The 24,736-nt window shown below is 41.3% G+C and overlaps 1 protein-coding gene and 1 long non-coding RNA gene across 51 annotated transcripts in view; both read left to right on the forward strand.

The window, feature by feature from the left end:
- The first annotated feature begins 803 nt into the window (after positions 1 to 803).
- The window catches only part of EIF4G3 (eukaryotic translation initiation factor 4 gamma 3), a 357,082-nt gene continuing 333,149 nt past the window's right edge, over positions 804 to 24,736 (forward strand). For 27 of the 50 annotated variants that reach the window (XR_014078267.1, XR_014078269.1, XR_014078268.1 and 24 more), the window contains exon 1: positions 1,066 to 1,529. Coding sequence is in view for 15 of the 50 variants with exons in the window: in XM_081574690.1 (XP_081430816.1) it covers positions 1,306 to 1,529 (224 nt within the window). In the remaining 35 variants the exon portion in view is untranslated. Of the gene's footprint in view, positions 980 to 1,065; positions 1,530 to 24,736 lie in introns of those variants that run through there. The other 23 variants (XM_081574712.1, XM_081574716.1, XM_081574723.1 and 20 more) reach the window with 1 other exon arrangement.
- LOC145540322 (uncharacterized) lies at positions 15,460 to 20,680 on the forward strand. Its single transcript, XR_014078286.1, has 2 exons — positions 15,460 to 17,217; positions 19,056 to 20,680. It is a non-coding gene; the product is annotated as an uncharacterized LOC145540322 (long non-coding RNA).

The raw sequence follows: 24,736 nt of genomic DNA on the forward strand, positions 1-24,736 counted from the left end.
CGCCGCCGGCTAATGGTCAAAGGGCGCTCGGGTCCTGAAGCAGGCCTGAGAAGAATCCTTGCATAAGTCCCTAAGTTAGGGCTGCCGATTAGATAAGGCGGCCGGGTGAGGTCCCCGGGCAACTTGGGAGGCGGCTTAGGTTCCTTCAGACGAAGGTGGATTTCAGATCCAGGTTTGGCTCTGTCCTTTCTCGGCTGGGTGACCTTGGGTCGGTCCCTTTCCCTCTCCTCGCCTCAGCGCGCTCTGGAGACCAGGGCTCCTCATCCCACTCGCTTCTCTGAGCGAGGGCGAAATGTCGACACAATGGACGGTGACTGCGTTACAGGCCGGCGAGAGCTCTGTGTGATGCAGATAGGGGCACGTGGCGCGTTCCTCTCGAGCGATTTCTCTCTGGTGAAGCGCTTCCTACCGCCGTGACCTGGGTTTCTCTCCTCAGCGTCTCCCGCCCCCCGCGGGCAGGGCTCTGCGGACCACAGGGCTCCACGGCAGTTACCATTGTTCTTCGCGGCTGGGCGACAGGGAAGGGCTCTCCCAGACGAGACCTCGCCTTTGGTCTCTCCCTCCGCCCGGTACCACCCGGCCGCAGCGCGCCTGGGAAGCCGCCCCCCGCGCCCCTCCCCCGACTCCTCGCCGATCTTTCCCGAGGAAGCGAGTCCGCCCCAGAGAGCTCCCGAACGGCGGCCGAAGACGCCACCGAGCGTTTCCGAAGAATCCCGATCGCTCTCAGTCTCCGGAAAGAGCCGAAGGGGCTTCCCACCCTCGGCCTCCCGAGCCATTCCGAAAAGGCCCGAAGTTTTCCGAGCGGCCGTCCTGCCGGACTGCTGGAGGCGGCCGCAGCGCCATGTTGGATGCTCTGCTCGTTGAGGGAAGAAAATCCGCCGGCATCGCCTGAGCCCCGCTACCGAGAAGGGCGCCGCTTCCCCCGGGGAGGGGGATAAAGACCCCCCGCCGCCGGCCCATGAGGATATTGCCGTGAAAGGTCCGGTCTCTCCGCCTCCTGCCCCCGCCGGGTCCGGCCCCCCCCCTGGGGTCGCGTTGTCACGGAGACCGGCAGCCGGTGGTGCTGGCCCGCGGGGCGGCTGCTGCTGCCGGCGGCGGCGGCGGCGGCGGCGGCGGCGGCGGCGGCGGCGGCGGGCGTGTGTGACCGGCCCGGGCCCCCTCCTCCTCCTCCTCCCAGCCTCCCCCCGGCCCCCTGCTCCCGCCGCCTCCCCGGGTCTGCCCCCATCCCGCCCACCCGCTGCCCCCGGCCCCTGCACCCCGGCGCGCCCGGTCCCGCTCTGGGGGGGTTGGTGGCTTCGCTTTGCCATGAGTTTACCGCAGAAACCGGCTCTGAAATCAGGCTCAGCGGCTGCAGCAGGAACCGGACCCGGCACCGGAGCGGCGGCGGCGGCGGCGGCGGCGGCAGCGGTACCGCCTCCTCACCCGGCGGCGGCGGCGGCGGCGGCGGCAGCGGCGGCAGCGGCGGCGGCAGCAGCGGCGGCCCCTCCTCACCCGAACATCAGGGCCCTCCAGACCCAGGCGCCCCAACAGTATCCTTTTCACCTTCCTGCCTTCGGCTCGCTTCGCCGTGGACCGGGCTTGGGGGTGTCGGGGACTGTGGCCCCTCCGGGGACTCTCCTGCCCGCGGCCGCTGCCCAGCCAGGGGCAGGGACGCTTCTCCTCCAGCCCACGCACCCGGCCTGGCGCCGGAGCTTTTGGGGGTGCCCTGGCAGCAGCACTGCGGGGGCGTGGGGACCCCCCCCCCGGACCCTCTGCACTGCTGTGCGGACTGGCTCCATCGGCCTTGCTTCTGCAGCCCTTCCCTTTTGGAGCCGGGGCGGGGTGGTGGACACCGTTCCCCCCCTGCACCCCCCACCTCTCCTCCCCCGCAAACCCGACCATCACCCCCCTTTTTGCTAGGCCGAATTTGCTGTTGCCTGTGACCAGCCCCTCAGGGAAGGCTTTTTCTCTGATTGTTGTGAGGACGACACCCTCTTCCTCATCTCCCTTCAGCTCCCCCTGCAGCGGGGCATGGTGGGCTTCCTTGATTATCGTGGTTAATACATAATAAACTTTATTGGTAAATTTCCCGTGTGAAACTAAACTCAGCTCGTTCCAAAGGTAAGTTGGATTTTCAGTCTACGGTGAGATTTTGCAGAAAGCACTCCCCCTGGCTAGTGTTTTTTTTTTTTTTTTTTTTTTTTTAGCGATTGGGAGAGTTGTGATGTGGTTTGTGGTGGAACGCGATCTAAGGAGGAAATGTTACGCTGGACGGTTCCCTGTCTGACCTTTTTAAAGGAAGAGGAAGTTAACTGACATTACCCATCACCCCCAAAAGTCTCACTTCTTGGAAGACTGGTGTTAAATGCTGAATATTTTTAAAGGGCTTGAATTTACTCTTCCTAGGCCTGATGTCTAGAGGGTACCGTGGCTCCTGGCTGGCAAGTCTAGTGTTGAATGTGTCTAATTTCATGTTATTTGCTCGACTGTAGAGTTTTTGGACAGCTTTGATTGAAAAGACTTGGTGACGAGGTATTTTAGTTAAAAACCAGCGGGTGAAGGTAAAACGTTGAGTTCATGAATTCCACGGAGAATTAGAAAGGCATTATTACCTACCTGAGAATAACGTTTCGTCATACACCCCTCCCCCCATCCGTTGTATTTATGTAAATCAATAAATAATTATTGGATGTTAGATGTGTTGTGTTTTTGTATTTGTGTTATCGTGTGTTTGACTTTCACAGAGAGTAGGGTGTTGGAGCAAGCGAAACTAACTGCTGTGAGGTCCACAGATTATTTCAGTCTGTAGTTTGATTCTTGTCTGTATCAGTTACTTTGAGAAGGGAAAGGTATCTCCTCTTCTAGAGTCATCTCAGGTCAAAGTTTGGTTTCTGTCAAGTGCCATTTTCTCTGTGCTTTGAATATTGTTAGTCAACATTTTTTCAATCCAAGCAGTGTGGCGCAGGGTAGGATAAATTCCATTCCAGTGTGATGTGTGTACTGATTTCATAATGTTTAACTGCATGATTCTGTTCAATTAAGAATTGTTCACTGATGAGGCTGGTTAGTGATGCCTTAGTGTTTGTTGCCCATGAGAAACCTGGTTAGTTTTGATCAGTGTCCCTAGTTGCTTTACTTTGGGGGGGAAGACTGGCTGATACTCCTACTTCAAGGCAGAATTCAGTGTTGGATCTCTTAAAGGTATCTTCACTTAATGCTTTGTGAGTTTAAATTCCTTTTTAATTTCAGGTTTTTTTGGTCTTGATTGCCTATACTTGGTTAATGCTCTTAAGGTTCTATACTGTGCCACCAAGCAAATTCTTCCTTACCTCCATCTAGGAGCTGTTTTGGAAATTAAACACGTGAAAGGAGGCCTGTAGTTGTGTGTTCTTGACTACAGAGTGATACGGACCGAGGTGCTGAGTGTGACAGTGCTCGGTGAGTTTAGTGGTATTATTTGGACACTTAAGTGTTTCCCGTGTGCTTTTTCAAATGCATTTCACAAAGGAAAGACTTCTGAAAGCTGTGAGTTGGTTGCAATATAAGAGAAGTTAGTAATACTGCGACAGTTGTTAAAGGGGATAGATCTAAGATGTAATTTCCAATGGAAATAAATTTTATACTTAAATGTAGTAATATAGGTTACTTGGTTTTATGTGACTTTTTTTACTTTGCCTCATGTCAGTGAAGTAAGAATAAGTTTTCTTCTTGATGTATTTCACAGTTCTGTTAACTTTTATTTGCTTTACACATTGAAAGATTACAATTGCTAAATCTGAAAGCTTGTAAGTAAATGAAGTGTAGATTACAGATTTCATTAGAACATGCCAGTGGTGAAATGTTATCCGTGGTAATGGGGAATTGGTTAAAAATGGATTGAAATAGAGTAATTTTGCTTTTCTACACTGAGGGAGTGTGGGGATTTGTATTTGTTTGATAAATGTGATTATCATATAAATTGATACACATAGAAGCATAGAGACTGGAGTGCAGAGTTGAAGTTGCCCTTTCTGTGGCTTGATTAACTCCAGTTCGTCAGAATGTACGGGTGCAGTTGTGTTTGAATTGAATTAATGAGTTTAGATAGCATTTTAAATCTGTAAAAATACGAGGAGACTCATGTAACAAGATGTCTGTCCTTCATTTGTACGTAGTGTTGAAGTGGCAAATCAGAAATGCTTATCAATTGGAATTTAAACTAACCTGCTTAAGTAGTCATTGGTAAGGCACAGCAGGCTCCTAAGGCCCTGTCAGGTAGAGAGAGGCCCTTGACTGCCGAGAGGCACGGGATAGGACTTGTCCAGGGATGGATGGGCCATGGTGCAGGGTGGGTGGGGACGGTGAGGCTGAAAGAAGATAAACTCTGATACAAAAAGTGCTAATGGCAAGGGAGAAATATGCTTAGAGTTTCTATAAAGTAATCCAGTGTGAATAGTTTGTGAAATTGGCACTTGGGGATCCTTGCCTTGAGATTTGCTCACCTCACCTTCCCAGTGTGAGGTTCCAGGAGGCTCTACTGAGAATCTCCATGCTGATTCTTAACCTTTTCTGGGTAACATACAATTTTGACATTTTGATAAAACCTTATAGACCCTCTCCAGAGAAAATTGTACATGCATAGAAAATCTTGCTAACATTTTTCAGGGAGTTCTTGGGTCCCCATTAAAAGCCTAGTTCTTTAGATGGAAATTGCTCACCCTTGAGATAATTGAAGATAAATGAGTTTGAATTCAGGTGCCCAAGTAGTTCTGACTTAAACAGAACAATTTTGCAGTCTGTTATGAATACTCAATGTTCTATTTATATGGAAAGGCTTCAGGATGTAATTTCTCTCAGGGCTGCTGACACTTCTGGGGAGTCTAGTTACTGTTTAGGGGGAGTTGGTTTGGTTACGAAAATCAGAGCAGTAGGTTCTTTAAAGAAACTTAATTTGGTAAAGACCTGTGGTGACCCCCAAATGACTTGTGTCCTCAGCTCTTTTGTCTTAGATATGACATACATTAAAAGCAAATATTCTCTTTATTTTCGGTACTATAGTTTTCCCTTTTTTGCATTCTGTGTTGATTTTCAGTTTTACAGGCTGAAACTGGTAACATTTACTTTCTTCTTTTTTGCCTCTATCAGAGCTAAATCTGAGTGATAACAATGGTGTTTATTTATTGAGTGCCTACTGTTCTAGGAGCTGTACATAAATGATTTTATTTAATTTGCTCATGAACTCTAATGTTCTCTATTTTACTGATGAGGAAACTGAAGTTCAGAGAATTTAAGTAACGTTCTCAAGGTCATCTGTCTAGTAGGTAGCGAACTGTGTTTCAGACTGTTGTCCTAAGGCCTATAGATGTCCTTTCTATATGCTGGGCTACTTCTTACCAAGTGTGCGTGTGGGAGTGATGGAAGCAAGGATGCCCTCCCGTATTTTAAAGCTAGAGGAAGTCTGTATAAAGTGAAGGCTCTCTGCGGAGTAATCTAAAGTGCAGTGATGCTGTACCATGTTTTAATTAGTTCATAGCTACATACTGCTAGACAAGTAGGTTATCTTTACCTCATTGAGCCTTGAAGCATAGGAGTAGGTCCACCACATCTGATTCAGTGCATGCTTCTGCTTGTTCAGATGTTAGCAAGGCATCTCTCAAAATACCTGTATAACTAACAACTAGAACTGTGTAGCTTATGCAATGGCCAGTGGTCTATTTACTCTTAAGCCCCACCGTCAACAAAGATGGATCTGTGCTTTGAGACACAGATCTCCCTCCTCTTCTCAGGAGGGAGAGTGGGAGACCGACAGAAGATGGAGATAAAGAAGGAACAAAGTTAGATGCCTGATTCGTATCAGCTCTTGCCTCTGCTGCTGCTACGCCCTGTACTAGGCTCACCGGTATTTTCCGTCAAACTCGGAGAACTTAAATTACCTAAGGACCGATAAGTTGCTTTTCCACATTGGGGTTTCTGATAAGATTTTTACAAAAAGATCTGCTAAAAAATGTTTTTGAAAACCGTGTTTTAAATCAGAATAGGGTTGCCCCCTTTTAGCTGTTTATATTGGTGCTTTAAGTGGCAAGTTTAAAAATTGTTCGTTCATCCAGCACCCGCTGTGTGCCACACTCAGTGCTAGGTCTCGGGTCGAAGTCTTTGCCCTGAAAGAACTTGGTCCAGACAGGTGAACCGACAATACCATGAGGCAAGTACAATTACTCTGGTGTAAGAGCCTAGCCTGGTGGGAAGGAGGAATTAGGGCTTCTTACAAGAAATCCTGAGCTAAATTAGAAGGATGAGTAAGAATTACCCAACGTTTAGAGAGCTTTCTCTGCCAGCTAACTTTTCCCAATTCCTTTGGTGTTGCTGCTGCGTAGAATGTTAGTACTAAATGAATTTCAGGCATGTTTCAGGTTTTCAGCAGTGGCAGAGAAGCTAAAAAGACATACCAGAGAACATGGCAATCAAAACACAATTGCTATAGATTGAAAATATCTTCTACATCATAATATGAGAATATGAGAAGATACATTGATGTTAATATATCGGATCCTGATTTCTGTGGTTGGTTCTTTCCTAGTCTCCTTCCCAGTCATCCTATAATATCCCCTGCCTTTCTGAAACTAAAGTGGCCTCAAAATATAAGTAGATTTCACTTGGTGTATTGAGACGGTCAGCTCATCTGGAGTTTAAAAAAAAATCTGGATTTGAGTTTGGCTTTTCCATTTTAATGTGTTATCCTGGACTGGTAATGTAACTGCTTTGGGCATCAGTTTCCCTTTCTCTAAAATGAAGAGGTTAGACTAGTTTACTAAGTGATCCTCTTGAATTTGTAGTGGCTTTTAATTCTGAAGATTATGGTTTGAGGATTTGTTTTGTTCTTGCAAGTAGATGGGAAGGATTTATAGAGACCTATTAACGGTTTCTTAGTCTGTCTGATGGTCAGTGACACGTTTCTGTGGTGACTTAACTGATACTAGAGGCATTCTCACATGGACCACAGGGAAGGCAGCTTGCTCGTATAAGAAGAAGCCTCTGGTTTTTGTCTTGTTAATGTTAGATTTAGCCAAACAGATTGAAATACTTATGTGACTTTAGTAGTGAAGACTTTATTGTCTGTGGTGGGATGACTTGAGGTTATAAATAAGGTTTCCATGGTCGGATGCTGGCTTGCTCTGGGTGATGACCCAGCTAGTTCATTATGAGGTATGGGGGAGAAAGTAAGTTCTGAAATAAATGCCTGTGGTCAGAGACGATCTCTGTTTTTACTTTAGGAATGATGCTTTGAGTTAATATAATAGGAAATGAAATATTTCCTGATTATTAGGCAGGCGCCTGATTTCAGGCAGTGAATAAACTGCAGCTGGACTTTACATGGATGAAATATTGCAGGACACTGAGATACTTCTGAATTCTCAGTTGGTTCCTAGTTCTCTGGCTTGCTGCCAGTCAGAAGGAGTTTTTCACTTTCCTATACCCTCAGCTGAAATTTGGGATGGTTTGAGCTATGTAAAGTACATATGAAACTTGTCAGTTTTTATGATCTTTATTAACTAGTAGTTGTTTTGTATTTTTTTGAGCCCTGTGTGGGTGTTCCCTGACTCTTCTGAGACATTAAATTTTATCTAGAGAGAATGTAAACTCCTTAAAGGCAGAGATTTTTGTTGTTTTTGTTCACTCTCTTGAGTTGCCAGCATTTATAACAGTGCTTGCTTGGCAGGTAGTCAGAAGTCTGTAAATGTTTGTTGAATGAAATGTTAAGTTAGAGTCTAGGAATCAGTTTAAGGTAAGTTTTGAGATAATATAGATGACATCACAACAATTCTGCCCTAAAATTGTTTGCACTGATGTGTAATGGAATTGAAAATAATTCCGTAATTTCCTTTGAGATGGCATACGCATTGACCCAGTTTGCAGAGTGGCTGGATTGCATTTGAAGTATGGATACTGAGAATTAGCGTTTATATAAAGGCCAAGGAGAAAAAAAACATAGTCAAACGTTACTGTTAAAATTTCTGTTTTATACTTTTAATAATAATACATCAATTCAGAAAGGTTTAAAAATATAGAAAAGTAAAAAGGAAGTCAACCATAATCTTAGTATATAGAGATGACCACTGTTTAACATTTTGGTATATGTTTTGTCCTTTTTTCTATGGACTTTAATTTTAATGGACTTAAAATCTGCCCTTTTTTTGTAACATAACTTAAGGTCAAATTACATACAGTTTTGTATCTTGCTTATTTTGTTGATTAACTATCTGCCAACAGAAACTACTTTTTGAATAGTTGTATTCATCAATTTGGAATGAACTATTTTTGTTGCTTTGGAAAGGTTTTCTTGAGAATATTCTTTCACCTTTGGCTTGTAGCTCAGAAGTTATGACTTCCCATTAGAAAGAGGAGGGCTGAAACCTTAATCAATAAGTCACACATTTTTGAGTTATTGTGCCTGTAATATTTTACATTATTTATAACATTAAATATATTGATATAACTTCAAAGGGGCTTCCCTGGTGGCTCAGAGGTAAAGAATCTGCCTGCCAATGCAGGAGACATGGGTTTGATCCCTGGGTTGAGAAGATCCCCTGGAGTAGGAAATAGCAACCCACTCCAGAATTCTTGTTTGGGAAATCCCATAGACAGAGGAGCCTGATGGGCTATAGTCCATGGGGTCACAAAAGACTCTGACACGACTTAGCGACTAAACAACATAACTTCACAGATCCCCCCCCCACAGTTATTTGCATTTAAATTATTCCTTTGAATCCATCTGCACCCATATATTTAAACATACTTTAAAAAGATGTGAACAGTGTGTTATTTTCTCTTAGGAATTGTATACATGTGTACATGTATATCCGATTTTCAGAAAATGTTGATATTTATATGGAGTGATTGAGGAGGGAGGATGAGACCATCTGGGGTCTCATGTAGGGCTCAGGAAATAAGATTGAAGCATTAGGACAACCAGAATTTTGGAATGACAAGATGGGAAAACTCCATCACGGTAGAAATAAGTACAGACAGTTTTGAGCCAGTACAATATATTTTACGTTGAAAATGGAAAGGACTGAAACTTGTAGATAGGATGGAGGAATGTTGAGAAAGAAAGGGTGAGTGAGATGACTCCCAACTCTTTCTTGGCCCTAGAAAATAGCATATAAGACACAGAATTTGAATTGTAAGATTAATTTTTAAAAAATTAAAAAGTTTAAGATTATAGTCAGGGTTTGGTTGGGCAGAGAGGAAAGGATTGTGGTGAGTGGGTCATCAGCATGAACAAAGATTTGGGCTTGAAATAAGCATGGTGTATGCTGGATTGTTGCTTCCCTGGTGGCTCCTGCCAATGCAGGAGATGTGGGTTTGATCCCTGAGTCAGGAAGATCCCCTGGAGAAGGAAATGGCAACCCAGTCCCGTATTCTTCCGTGGGAAATCACATGGATAGAGGAGCCTAGTGGGCTACAGTCTGTGGGGTCGCAAAAGAGTCAGACATAACTTAGCAATAACATGCTGGATTCTTAGGGTCTTGATCAGTATGCTTGGAGTGGAGGATTCTTGTGGTATAATCCTTGAGATAATGGGTCCAGATTCTAGATGACTTTGAATGAATAAAAGAAAAGGTTAGACTTCGTTTGTATAAAGCATTGCTTTTTTTGGTGGTGGAGGGGGACAGTTTTGTTGAGATATAATTTGCATATACCATACGAGCCACCCATTTAAAGTGGACAATTCAGTGGTTTTTAATTTATTCACATCATTCTACAACCATCGCTGCAATAAATTTTAGAATATTTTCATTACTTTTCGAAGAATTCATTAGAATCACCAGTACACCCCCCCCACCCCTACCGCCAACCATAGGCAAAGTACTATTAGCCAACAGAGATTTGCCTGTTTTCTGGACATTTCGTATAATGGAATAATACAATAAGTGGTCTTTTGTGCGTGATTTCTCTGCATAATTTTTTTCATGGTTCAGCTATGTTCAAGCATGTTTTAGAACCTTTTTTTTTAATTGTTGGACAATATTCCAACTGTCGTGTTTTCTTCATCTGTTGATGGACATTTGGGTGGTTAGAACATCTACTGTTATATATAATTATGTTATGATGTTTTGTGTGGATGCATGTTTTGATTTTTCTTGAGTAGATACCGAAGACTACAGTTGTTGGGTTTTATGAGGCAGCTCCATGTTTAACATCCTGAGGAACTGCCAAGCTGTTTTCTAGAGTGACTACCATTTTACATTGCTACCAGCAAAATATGAAGATTCCAGTACTTGTCATTGTACGTCTTTTTGATTATAGGTTGTTCTAGTGGGTATAAAGTAGTATCTCAGTGTGGTTTTGATTTGCTTTTCCTTGATGACTAATGATGTTGTGCATATTTTCTGTGGGCTTATTGAACATTTGTCTTTAGAGAAATGTCTGTTCAAATCCTTTGCCCAGTTTTTAACTTAGTTGTCTTTTTATGATTGAGTTGTAAGAGTTCTTTATATAGTCTGGACACAAGTCCCTTTTCAGATATAACATTTACAATTTTTTTTCCCCATTCAGTGGGTCGGTCGCCTTTTTTCACTTTTTACTTTCTTGATAGTGTCCTTTGAAGCCCTAAGGTTTTTAATTTTGATGAAGTCCAATTTATCTGGTTCTCTTTTGTCACTTGTGCTTTTGTATTGTGTCTAAGAAGGCTTTGCCTAATTCAGAGTCATGAAGATTTACACCTTTGTTTCTTTCTAAGTTTATAATTTTAGTTTTTATACTTAGGTCTCTGATCCATTCTGAATTTGTATGTATGATGTTAAGTAAGGGTCTGAGTTTATTCTGCATTTGTATATCCAGTTGTTTCAGTACTGTTTGTTTAAAAGACTATTTTATCCTCATGAATTGTCTTGGCATCCTGTCAAAAACCAGCTGCATTTCTTTTTTATTTATTGGAAAACTGATGATGAAAACAGTAGTTTTGAAGATTTATTTGGTTGAGGTGTGCAAGTTGAAATAAGGAACAGGAAAGGTAAGGAGAGAAGGAGTGGCATCACAGAACTACGTGTGAAAGCTATTATGATCCATTAAATGTTCGAGACTTAGTGAAATGTGCTCATTTTTTATGACTTATTGAATAAACAGACTTTGACCATTTCTACCTTTTGTATAGTGCCTGAAACTATTCAAAAGGAGATTTTGCCTCCTTCTGTTATTAAGGTAAATTCCTATTAGGCAGTGATAATTTTGTAAGAAATAAAGTATGGGCATTTGACTATTTTGCTGTCTTGTCAAGAATTGAAATTGTAAGTTAAAAATTCTTTGGTTATTGTATTTCACATAGAATGTTAGTTCTGCCCAACATGTTTATGTAATTTTCCAGTTAAATTTGATTATTTATTTATACCCTCAGGCTATCCCAGTGTATGTATTATTATAAAGAAACAACACAGAGAAATAACCGCGATCCTCTGTCTTGTAGGATTTTGGGTTTTTTAACTGTTTAGGGAAAGACCACATTAAAGAAGAAACTCTATAACCTTTCAGGTCTGATGAAAACAGGATTTATTTGCTTTGGATGAAGATTTTTCACACACAGTTTCTTCAGTGACTTGAAATATTACAGTGTGGGAATGGGGTTGTTGATTGTTAAAGATTGTATTTACTTCCCATGTGACTCAGCTGGTAAAGAATCCGCCTGCAGTGTGGGAGACCTGGGTTCAATCCCTGGGTTGGGAAGATCCCCTGGAGAAGGGAAAGGCTACCCACTCCAGTATCCTGGCCTGGAGAATTCCATGGACTGCATAGCCCATGGAGTCGCAAAGAGTCGGACACAACTGAGCGACTTTCACGTTCACTTAGCTTAGCTCTTACTAAATATGCAAAGGAAGTAGGTCTTAATTACCCTATGTGGAGTTTTGAGGACATCAATACCTGGTTAATACTGTTGAGTCTTTGAGGCTAATATGTCATATTCAGCTGATAACTTTTAATATGTTGTTGATCTTTTGCGGAACTAATAGAATTTGGAACCAGTCCAACTTTCTGAGGTAACTGCTGTTTGAAAAGCAGACAGTACTTGACCTTAGCTTGTTACCCTTTATGCTGTGACTGGGTGAGTGTACTTGAATGTGGTACGTTTTAGGCAAGGCAGTGAGAGCTGAATGCTGTTCTGGAAAGTCAGTGATTTCATTCTTGACCTTCTTTAAAAAATCATAATTAAAAAATCTAAGCATGAAAATATGCAGTAGCTTGTTTTCACATTACATAAGTCTCCTTTGGGGGTCTCCTGATCTAACTTTCTGGCCCCTCCCTCAGGGGCATTTGTTCAGAGGCTAAGGGAGATGAGGGTGACTTACCTAAGCATCTGGTTTATGCCAGCTCAAACTGACTTGATAGCTTTAATAACATGCACACTTTGTCCTACTAGTGGGGTAACCAAAGGTCCTTTTTCTCCTGTAATGGTCCTGGTTTGCATGGTAAATTATATGGTCATCCTACCCAGTAACGGGCTTCCCTTGTGGCTCAGCTGTTAAAAGAATCTGCCTGCAATGCAGGAGACCTGGGTTCGATCCCTGGGTTGGGAAGATCCCCTGGAGAAGGGAAGGCTACCCACTCCAGTATTCTGGCCTGGAGAATTCCATGGACTGTAAGAAGAGTCCATGGGGTCATGAAGAGTCGGACATGACTAAGTGACTTTCACTCACTCACTTACCCAGTAACGATTATGTGGCTTAGAAAATTAAGAGTGTTTATGTTATTTCTAGGTATGTTGCTAAAATGCTGTGTGAGGCAGGAAAACCTTTTATACCGATTGGTCCAGTAATTTGTATTTGATGTTATAGTTATTATACAGGTATTTGACACTAGTGCATGAACTAAGTAGGAACAAAGTATTGTCAGCTCACTAAATAAAAAGAACGACTTTACTTGAACTAAATTTAGACTTGGAGAAAACCTGCCAAAATAGTAGGGTGTGTTCCCTTCTGTCTCTCATTCACCTCCTTCCCCTACAGTTAACATCTTCCCTAACCAGGTAAAGTGATCAAGAATAGGAAGTTAACATTGATACAGTATTTTCAGCTAAGCTACAGACCTTAATAGAATTTTTACCAATTTTTCCACTATCCTTTTTCTGTTCCAGGATCCCACACTGCGTTTAGTTACTGTTTTTGCTTAGTCTTCTCTAGTCTGTAATTGTTTCTCTGTCTTTCTTCTGTTTCATGACTGATGCCTTTGAAGGTTACCAATCAGATATTTTGTAAAATGTCCCTCAGTTTGGGTTTATTTGATGTCTCTTTGTGATCAGAATGAGGTTATAAATTTTGATAAGGATACCAAAATGCACCCTTTCCTAGTGTATCATATCAAGAAGTTCACCTTGTCAATATGGAATGGTCAGTATGAAATGGTTACTTGGTTAGATTGATCTTTCTACTGTGAAGTTGTAGTCTCACCCTTATGGTAAGTATTGTGGGAGACTTAGCAAATACTGGTTCTCCTCAGACTTTGGCCCACTGATCTTAGTAACTGGTGGATATTACATGCAACATTTATTAAGTTTGTGGATGCTTAATTGGGACTTTCTAATTTTCTCTCTCCTTCTACATGTATTAATTGTAATTCTGCTGTAAGGAAGAGCTCTCCTCCATTTATTATTATATATTCTATTATATATTTATGTCATCACTGAGTCATGGATATGTATTATCATTATATGTTTTGTTGCTTAGATTATTCCAACTTTGGCCATTAGGAGTCCTTTCAGATTGGCGCCTGTGTTTTTCCACCCAGCCAGCAACCTTTTTTTTGGCTGTGCTGTGCATCTTGTGGTATCTTAGTTCCCCACCAGGAAGTTGATGCCAGGCCCTTGCCAGCGAAAGTACAGAGTCCTACCCACTGGACTGCCAGGGAATTCACCCCCCCCCCCCCCGCTTTTAAAAGCGTTTCTTTACTTCCTGGCACCACACGATGTTTCAGGTTAATACTGTATTTTCCCTGCCTCGGTGCTGCAGTCAACCACTTCTCCAAGAAATCCTGAGTCTTCTTATTGGAGACTGGTGTTAGTGACCAAGTTCTAGGCCTAGTTGTGCTCAGTGTTACTAGAATGTCCTTGCTTCTAGGCCCTTTCAGCAGACAAATTAGGGAATACATGTATGCATACTAGCCCACTAATATACACATTATCTATATTTCTGTTTTTATATGTACATTCGAGTTCCACTGCAGTACCACCCAGTTTGTTTTAACATTGCCCTTTCCCTTGTTGATTAAATATCTCTAGTAATGAGAAACCTGGCTCTCCATATCTATACTCTTCTCACTTCATTGTACAGATAAAAGAGTGACAATTCCTAACGCTTTTCTTCTACTTTTGGTTTTGATTGTTTGTTTTGAGTATGTGAAACATTACTCTGGTTCCAAGAGTCAGAATTATATTTAAAAAAAAGATAAAAAATACACTCAGAGAAGTATTACTCCTCCTATTTATGCTTCCCAGTGTCTGTTTTCCCCTTCTTCGTCTTCTTTTTTTTTTAAATTAATCTTCTGTCTCTCTTTTCTTTTTAATTTATTTTTGACTGTACCGGATCTTCGTTGCCTCGTTGGGCTTGCTCTAGTTGTGGTGACTGGGGGCTCCTCTCCAGTTGTGGTGTGAGGGCTTCTCATCACGGTGGCTTCTCTTGCTGCAGAGCACAGGCTCTAGGGCTCAAAGGCTTCCGTTGCTGTGTCTTAGGGGCTCCAGAGCATGAGTGGCTGTGGCACATGGGCTTAGTTGCTCCACGGCATGTGGAATCTTCCTGGACTAGGGATCAAACCCATGTCTCCTGCCTTGGCAGGAGGTATCTTAACCACTGGACCACCAAGGAAGTTCTGTTTTCCCCTTCTTTTTCACCTATACCTGGAGGTAACCTATTTCTTAGTCTCTGGTTTATCTTTCCTGTATTTCTTTTACACAGATGAGTAGATACTGTGTATTTTCTTCTCTCTTTTCTTACATGAAGGTAGCCACGTTGTCATGGTGGGATCCCGTAATCTCCTTGAGTTCTTCCAGTTTTCTCATCTGTAAAATGAGGAAAATGGTACCTCTCTCCTTTTCAAAGAGTTTTGATACTGATTGAGATAATGAAAGAGAAAATGCTTTCTAAATTTTATGATGGCCTTTATAAGGCAACAAACAGCATTAGTGGTTTCTGTCTAGGGAAAGGACTTATTTGACCTTGTAACACAGTATCAGAAGCTTTTGTTACTGTGAAACAATTTGGGAATTAAAGTTTTTTTTGTTCTAGTTTTTCAATTTTTATTATTTTTACCAATTTTCATTATGGCTTTCGGTTATCACAGTGTGTTGCTGCTGCTGCTGCTAAGTCGCTTCAGTCATGTCGGACTCTGTGCAGCCCCATAGATGGCAGCCCACCAGGCTCCCCTGTCCCTGGGATTCTCCAGGCAAGAACACTGGAGTGGGTTGCCATTTCCTTCTCAATGCATGAGAGTGAAAAGTGAAAGTGAAGTTGCTTAGTCGTGCCCGACTCTTCGCGACCCCATGGACTACAGCCCACCAGGCTCCTCCGTCCATGGGAGTTTCCAGGCAAGAGGACTGAAGTGGGTTGCCATTGCCTTCTCCGATCACAGTGTATCATGTGTAATTATTTAGTTTTATTTTTGAGCTTGACGAGCATCTGAATTCCCCAGCAGTCATGTTTTTAATTTATATTAAAACTTGGTCAGATTTTAAAAGTATTCCTTCTTCTATTAGCAGAGTTGCTAAAAGAAGGAAATGTGTACAGCTTTTTGTTTTGTTATTGTTCTTGTCTTGTTTTGCTCCCAGAGATGTGAATTAGAAGGGCTTTCTGTGTTTAGGTTCTGTTGGGAATTGCAGCTCCAGTGTGTTCACTTCACATCTGACAATTTGATTTAGTCAGAAGATGTATGTATTTCACATTCTTTGAGTTTGCCTAAGAGTAAATTCCAAAATCACTGCTGATGGTGATTGCAGCCATGAAATTAAAAGACGCTTACTCCTTGGAAGGAAGGTTATGGCCAACCTAGATAGCATATTTAAAAACAGAGACATTACTTTGCCAACAAAAGCCCATCTAGTCAAAGCTATGGTTTTTCCATTGGTTATGTATGGATGTGAGAGTTGGATGGTGAAGAAAGCTGAGCGCCAAAGAGTTGATGCTTTTGAACTGTGGTGTTGGAGAAGACTCTTGAGAGTCCCTTGGACTGCAAGGAGATCAGTCCTGGGTGTTCATTGGAAGGACTGATGTTGAAGCTGAAACTCCAATACTTTGGCCACCTCATGTGAAGAGTTGACTCATTGGAAAAGACCCTAATACTGGGAAAGACTGGGGGCAGGAGGAGAAGGGGATGACAGAGGATGAGATGGTTGGATGGCATCACTGACTCGATGGACATGGGTTTGGGTAGGCTCCGGGAGTTGTTGATGGACAGGGAGGCCTGGCGTGCTGCAGTTCATGGGGTCGCAAAGAGTCGGACACGACTGAGCAACTGAACTGAAGAGTAAATTCTTTTGATGAGATTTGAAGTCAGAGATGTGCTCTAGTTATCCCTGTAGAACCCGTGGACAAACTACCTACCTTGTTTTTTATTGTTGTTAAATTTTGAATGCTGGGTCTGGTGAATTGTTTTTCTTGAAGGAGCTTAACTGAAATAGAAATTTAGTCATTAAATGTTGCAGTTTATATGCACTTTTAAAATAACACCCCCCTTTCTTCAGTTAACCATATATTCATCACAGAGTCTAGCTACAAAAAGTAAGTCTCCGCATGCTTTTAGTGAAATTAAGGCTTTGGTCTATTCATAATAGTATTGTGTATGAAAATGCCTGTCAGTGATAAAAACAGTCGTGAGAAGCTGCCAACTGGCAGGTGGCAAAATAGCCTTCACAAACATACTGCTGGTCACCCTTGCTAGTTTTTCTCAGAGTATTTGGAGAGGCAAGTCATTTTTCTTTTGTATTCCAGAAACATGTTTGTGAAAGTAGCGTAGTTGCTGTTCAGCAGAAGGCTCAGCTCAGTGGACCAGGGCACCTGGTAATGGCAAGGTTGGGGTGCTCAAGGGAGAGGGAAGGACTATCAGGATCTTGAGAAAAGAGGAAGAAGTGGTCCTTGTTTTGATACCATAGGTTAAGCTAACAGTCCCTGAAGCTTAGTAGGCACAGCAATTATTTATTAAGTGAACAGGGAGCTGCTGCTACTGCTAAGTTGCTTCAGTCGTGTCCGACTCTCTGGGACCCTATAGACGGCAGCCCATCAGGTTCCTCTGTCCCTGGGATTCTCCAGGCAAGAACGCTGGAGTGGGTTGCCATTTCCTTCTCCATTATAAATAATTGTATGTGCTAACTGGTGAAGGAGATATAAAACAAACCTGAGGTGTGCTCTCTGCCTCTCACATACTCTAGTCAAACAGTTAAAAATTTAAGGTACTTTCTGAAAGGAGGTAAGGAGATCAGAGGCCTGAAGATGGGTGAGGACTAGAGGAATAGGAAGTAGGACTTGGGTAGGCAGAAGTGGAAGGACATTTTGGGAGGAATGACAGGAGACAGTTGAGGGATGGTGCATGTATAGCAGATAGGAAATGGTGCATGTTGTGTTTGGGATAGTCAGAAGACCTGCGTGATTGAAATGGAAGACAGTGAATGTGCAACGTATATGATAGTTCTGGAAACTTTGGGGTGTTTAGCAAACAATCTGTACTTTTATCTTGTAGCAGGTGGAGGTTTTTTGAAGACGTAAAGCCTACTAACATGTTTGGTCGTTACAAGAAGATGATGATTGTGCTGAATGGGTTGAGATAAACAAGAGGCATGGAGATTGTATGCTGGCTCCGTTAAAGATTTTTCCAGGGTTTTTCTGCTGTACATCCAGGCTAGAGGGAAGTGAAAAGGAAAGGATGATCATATCATCCTTTTTTTTGTCTGCAGTTTTTTGCAAGTGCTGAGGACGGGGTCACTTGACTTAAGAGGTAGGGTGGGAGAGAGCTGGGAGGAATGAGGGAAGAGGCTTCCTGGAGAAAGGGATATTTCTAAACTTAAGCTGGAAGGATGAATGAGCCATATGGAGGATAGTGGTAGGACAAGGAGTATCTCAGCCAGAAATCAGCACATGGAGAGACCCAGGGTGGTGACAAATGACTTGTTTATCATCGCTGATACAGCAGCTGGTGGGGGGGAGAAGGGAATGATCAGAGGCCACAGAAGAGGCCATATACGCCATACTACTGGTGGTGGTCACGTCGCTAACTGGTGTCCAACTCTTCACAGCCCCATGGATTGTAGCACGTTAGGCTCCTCTGTCTGTGGATTTCACCCAGGTGACTTCAAGGAGCCATCAGAGCTGTAAGCTGGGGAATGATGTGGCCAGGTTGTGTTTTAGAAAGGTCATTCTGGAAGGTTGTTAGGAGGGAAGACCAGATCATCTAAGTTTAGTAAATAATTAAAACCCAAGGTTGATAATGTGAGTTGTAATGTTTACTTGGGACTTTTGAGATAGATTGTATATGCTTTTCCTAAGGATGATTTTCAGTTTGTTTACTTTTTTGTCTGCAGTTTTTCAGATTTATGAACTGTTTATAGATATGTTTGTTCAAGAGGCTTGGAGCTAGGCAAATTTCCAGGGTTGTTCCCCAAACTGCACTTAAAGATCACTTGGACTTCATTTTAAAAACCATGTATAGTTCTAATTTAAGTTTCAGGCTTTGTTTACAGTTAGTGCATGGTTAGTAACAGGTTCATAGCAGATAGCAGTTTATAGTTTAAAAGGCGTATTGTCTTGGTACTTATGTAAAGGCTTTTCTTTACTTAATAGTGAAAGTACCTGCTGGCTAGCTAACAGGGCATCTTTTGTCATATATACATATATGTATTGCATATGTCTACATCTCCTTGTTAGTTCAGCTAGGAATTTGAAATATTAGGTTAATTTGACTGCCTTAGAAATGATAAGGGAAATTATTACAGTGTAACACCTAGATGGGACTTACCAGGTGGCTCAGTGGTAAAGAATCCACCTGCCAGTGCAGGAGACACGGGACATGTGGGTTTGATTCCCGGGTCAGGAAGATCCGCTGAAGGAGGAAATGGCAACCCACTCCAGTATTTTGGTCGCAAGCAGTTGGACATGGCTGAACGACTGAGTGTGTGCACACACACGCATGCATGCACACAGTGCCTGGATAAGCCATTGGATGTGAAACCAGAAAGCAATTAGGAGTTGTTTCTCAGTCCAGTACTTTATTGGAAATCACAAGTTTGAAAAATATACTTGGAGGGGATCCTTCTTATGACAGAAAGATTCTTAAAGGTGAAACACTTTTGGTTCTGAGAAGTGAAACTGAGTTGAACCAAAACTGGAGAAGGTAATTCTGTTGAGTTTCAGGTTATTTGGCTTCTCTGACTCTCAAAAAAGATTAGTAATTCATATTTTATCCACTTGTTTTCAGTTCCTTTGAATAAGCACTGAACAATGCTCTAGTTAACTATATTATGTGGTTAAAAAAATCCTCTTATTTTTCTTATTGGAAGCACATTTTCTTATGTTTGAACACGTATCACAGTAATAGTCTAATGGGTTATTGCGATCAGAGACACTCCAAGTTGCAAGAATGGTTTTGGAATGCTCTTTTAGACACTTACATTATTTTTGCTTTGAGAAAAAGAGATGGTTCACTGTGCTTTAGGAGCTGGTAGCTAAGTCTGATGTTTCTCAGCCCTTAACTAAGAAAAATGGAGCTTGGACAATAGATGGTTTTATAGGCCTGTGAACCCCAACAGCATGTTCAGCAATGTAAACAATGGCAGCTGTCTTTTGCTGGCTTGTCTGTTGTTCAAAGTGTAATGAAACTGCTTCTCACAAATGGCTTCACCTGCTGACTCATCTTCCAACCCCTAAACAACCATAGGGTCCAGCATTATTTAATGCTGGGATTGAGAATAAAAAGAATCCAAGTCTTTGAATGTGAGGGTAGGAATAGATCATGGAAATCTTTTAAGTCAGCCCCTTCTCAGATGGCCTCACCTATTAGAAAGAAACGTCATGATGGCGGATGCCGTATTTGATAGTTATGAGAATTAGTAATACTGCTATTCAGAGTGCCATTAGGATCTTCTTGAATGATTGAGGACTCTTTTCTATATAGAAATCCTTGAGATGTACTTCCTAGCTTTTTAAAAAAAATAACACTTTATTCTGAAAGTGGTTGTAAGTCACTGGTACAGGGGCAGCACATGTTTAGTCCCTGCTGTATACAGTAGGAGGACTGTGGGGAGAAGTAAAATGAAAGATGGACATTGTGAAACACTTCCAGTCTAATTAGAAAATAGATATGAGAGAGGAGTGGGAAATATTTAGGAGTCCCCTTACTAATGAGTGAATAAGCTGATTCACCTGATACTGACAGTGTGAGAGAAGCTTTTATAAATTTATGTGAGCTCTTAGAGCAGTGGATGCAAAAAAATCTGTTGCGGAAGTGAAAACTCCCCATATATTTTAATTCTAAAGATTGGAAACTATGTTCCAAGAAACTGACTCAAAATTTCCACAGAAAACACAGTGAAAACCTATGATTTAAAATGGTGGTTCTCAGATTTTTTTCTCCTCTGTACATTGTTAAATATTATTGGGGACATTCTTAAATATTTTTGAAGACCTCAGAGAGCTTTTCTTATGTGGGCTATGTCTGTTGATATTTGTAATATTAGACAATAAAGAAAAATTAAAAATGACCACTAAATTAAAAAAACCAAATCTATTATGGCTTAACTTAGTTTGAAAAATGAAAAATAACCATTTTTCAAAACAAGAGTAGCATTTTATATTTTTGCAAATCTCTTTAATTTATAGTGGAATAGAATATAACTATTATCTGCTTCTGCATTCATTCTGCTATACAGCGTTTTGTTCGCAGGAGCTTGGAAAGGAGTATTTTAATGCCTTTTTCAGATAATTGTGGATATTCTTTATTATTATACCGAAACTTGACGGTGGTAGTTTCTTAAGATTAGTTTCAGTTTGGAACCTGAAACCATGTCCATGAACTTCTGATGCACTTAAATCCATTGGTTTGTATTGTACTTTGAATGGATCTTTTACCCGAGTATGATTTTGTAACATCATGCATTGGTTGTCTGGAAGATAATAGCTCAACAAGTTATGCAGATTTTTCAAATGTTTACGTATTTCATTATACAGTATTTGGGAAGTTTTTGAGCTCACGGTGGTAGATACCAACTCAGCTGTGACTTGTGAAGTGTGGAAGGGTTATTGAAATTGCGTTAGAAAGCAGTCTTTTGGTTGTAGGGAAATGGATTTCATTTTCATGAAGAAGCTTCATGTTGATGGCCCTGAAAATGAGGCATTTTATTATCCTTGTTCCTTTTCCTGGTGTTAGCAGGTTTGACTCACTCATTTAAGGAATACAGAACTGGAAGTAGTTGCCCTTTTCAAATAGATTTGTTAGCCTGGAGGAATTTCTGTGATGGAATGTGCGGGTGTACGTTTGAGCCTTGCTGCTGTAGGCGCTTGGTTTCCTGTCAGTTAAAGATCTGGGAGTCTTGAGAATCTTTTCTAAGCGTTTTTATTTCCTCATCCTCCAACAGTGTCCATTTAGAGTCCTGGGTCCTGGATCAGTTCTTTTTTTTTTTTTTAAGTTATGTCTAATGCCACAACTAGAATTTCTTTTAAAATTTCATTTGCTTTCTTTTATTTATTTTTAGCTGTTGCTGGGTCTTCGTTGCTGTGTGGGCCTTCTCTAACTGCAGTGAGTGGGGCCTGATCTGGTTGCGGTACGTGGGCTTCTCACTGCAGTGGCCTCTCGTTGCGGAGCACAGGCTTTAGGGCGTGTGGGCTTCAGTAGTTGGTGGCACTATGGGCTCAGTCGTTGTGGCTCCCGGGCTCTAGAGCAGAGGCTTGGGAGTTGTGGCACACGGGCTTTGTTGCTCCTTGGCATGTGGGATCTTGCCAGATCAGGGATCAAACCCATGTCTTCGTAGTGACAAGTGGATGTTTTACCACTGAGCCACCAGGGAAGCCTCTGGATCAGTTTTATCTCACAGAATTGCTTTCATTTCTTCCCAGACTCTTCCCCTGTCTTCCTTTAAACTTATTCTCTTTCACTAAATAGGTATCTAGGGTGAGACACAGACTAAAATGAATCTCTTTTCCAAGTGGGTAGATGAGATAGCTTGACCTAGGATTTTGCTTCTTGTGCCCCTTGGTGATAAACAGAAATTGGACTGTTGTATTAAACTTTGTTGAGGTTCTAAGGAATTGCTTCAACATTATATCCAAGGATTACTTTGAAATCAGCCTAGGTTTTTTTCTTTTAATATCATCTGGCTTTTACAGTATTGTACTTTGAAATCCAGTGTTCAAATAAAATTCTGATTGTTGTCATGTCATCATTTATAATAGCAAACCTTTTGAAACATTCTAAAGGCCTAGTAATAGAGTTCTGGGCAAATTCTGGGCTCAGTATGCATTGAAATACTATGTAATCCTTAAAAATCTTGCAGAACACTTACTGACATAACAGCATCCACATTTATTCTATGGAAGCCAGTTAAAAATAGCATGTGTGATCTAATTTTATCTTAAAAAATATATAGAAAAGGTGCTTGCTTATACAGCGGTGTTCATAGGGCTATTTCTGGTTGCTGTTGAAATTGGATGATTTTCATTTTATTTTCTCTGCTGAGTTATTTTTGTTTACGTTAACCATAATATCACTTTTATAATCAGAAAAGTAAAGCAATTTCTATTTTGAAAAATGAAACTTGGCTAAAATGTGACTCCTTGCAAGTTCCTCAGTTCAGCACAGACATTATATTAAGAACATGAAGAGGATTTAAAATACATTTGTAGATTTTCAAGAGGGAATCAAGGGAGAGAGGGAGCTTTTTTTAAATTATTAAGTAAAAACTTGTGAATTATGTTCTTTAAGCCTTCTGATTAAATTGATCTTTGCCATAATAGCAATACTTGTGCTGATCTTCCTAAATTTGTCTTCATGACATCAAGAGAAGCGGTTTAAAGTGTTTTAAAAGAGACATCATTGGGGAAAAAAAAGCCTTATTTTTAACGATGTGGCAGATTAGGTCAGCGTTTTTTAATGATACCTCTTATTTATTATGGCGTTTCCTTTTTAGAGTCCTTAGCCATCTTGTCCTCACTGTCCTGGCTTTCATCTGGGGCTGCAGCAGGGCCGAGCCAAAAATGGCTGCTGCTGCAGCATGGGCGGGCATCATATAGAACTTGGCTGCGGTGGTTCCTGTGACGGAGCAGGAGAAGCCTGCTCTAGGTCGGGATTCTCTTAAAGCTTGTCGCCAAGAGAATTGGACTTTTCTCGTGGAGGAGATAGCACATTGCAGATTCTGCTGTGGAGAGGGAATGCCACTCTGCATTGGGATTTCTGGCCTTAGCAGGGGAACCACCCATTCTCTGCAGGGGTGAGAAATCTTAGCATATGCTGTCCTTTGCTGAGCAGGACTGGTCATTTTTAAAAAGCAACAAGGCTTACCTGTCTGTTTCAGTTGATGACAGAGAAGTGTCCAGAACGATGGTGATTTCTGGCTTGGTGGATAAATTTACTAAACGAGTAGCTTTTCCCTCAGAGACATAGTGGGTGGCATAGAGTAGGGGATTAACATGGTCTGTCCCCATGTGTGAGAAGCGTTGTAAATCTTCAGAAGTAAATCTCAGATGTTGGCTGAGAGATGGCGAGGGGTCTGAAGACTGGAGGTTGCTGTGTGTGCTGCTCAGCCTGCTTCCTAGACGGCGTTTTCACTGCCATTTGGACGGGTTGTGTTTGCGCCTGAGGTTCTGTCCTTTCTGCCTGTGGCTGGAGATGGACATGGTGCAGGAACTCTAGGATAGGCTGCTTAGCAACCAGTAAGATACGCTATATCCCATATGTCTGGATGAGTAAGACAAAACTTCATTCATTTTTCTTTTAATATGATGAAGAGAAAAGGCTTTAAAAAAACCCCCAAAAAACTGCTGCAGAAAAGCCGTATATGATCATTGTAAAAATCACAGGAAAAAAAGAAAAAGAAATTACTTGCAACATTATCACCCATGGATAAAAGTTGTTAGCATTTTCATATATATTTCCTTGGAGGAATTTTTTACATATATGTATATATTTATACATGTGTTGGCATATATATGTTTATGTACATATACTCATATTTGCATTGCTTCAAATCATACTGTGAACATTTATTTCACAGTATGAAATACTATACTATTTTAATGTATTGATATATTCCTGTCTCAATAAAGATTTTGAAAGGACTTCCTTAATGGTTTTATAAAATTTCTGTATATGGCTCTACCACATATACTTAAAACACATTCCTTATCACTGGATTATTCAGTTAACAATTCTATCATTAAAAGAAATGTTGAGACTAATATCTTTGTGTGTAATATTTTTCAATATTTTAGATTTTTTTTGATAAAGTAAAACTTACTGGATCAGCAGATGTGAACATTAGGATGCATATTGCTATATTTTTACCAGTATTAAATATTCTAATCTTTTAATTTTTGTAAAATTGATAGGTAAAAATTATATACAGTTTTAATTTGCATTCTAGACTATTTTTAAGATTTAGTTGTTTTCTCCCATGCTTATTAACTTTTATTTGTTGCTTTGAAAATTACCTGTTTATAGCCTAGTTTCATGTCTTGATTGAGATCTTAGTTTCAAAACTTAGATAATACATGTCTGTTATATAAAGAATACAAATTATATTGACTTAAACATCTGTATTATA

The sequence above is a fragment of the Giraffa tippelskirchi genome, chromosome 3 (genome assembly GCF_054371585.1).
Source record: "Giraffa tippelskirchi isolate mGirTip1 chromosome 3, T2T-mGirTip1v1.2.pri, whole genome shotgun sequence".
NCBI lineage: Eukaryota > Metazoa > Chordata > Mammalia > Artiodactyla > Giraffidae > Giraffa > Giraffa tippelskirchi.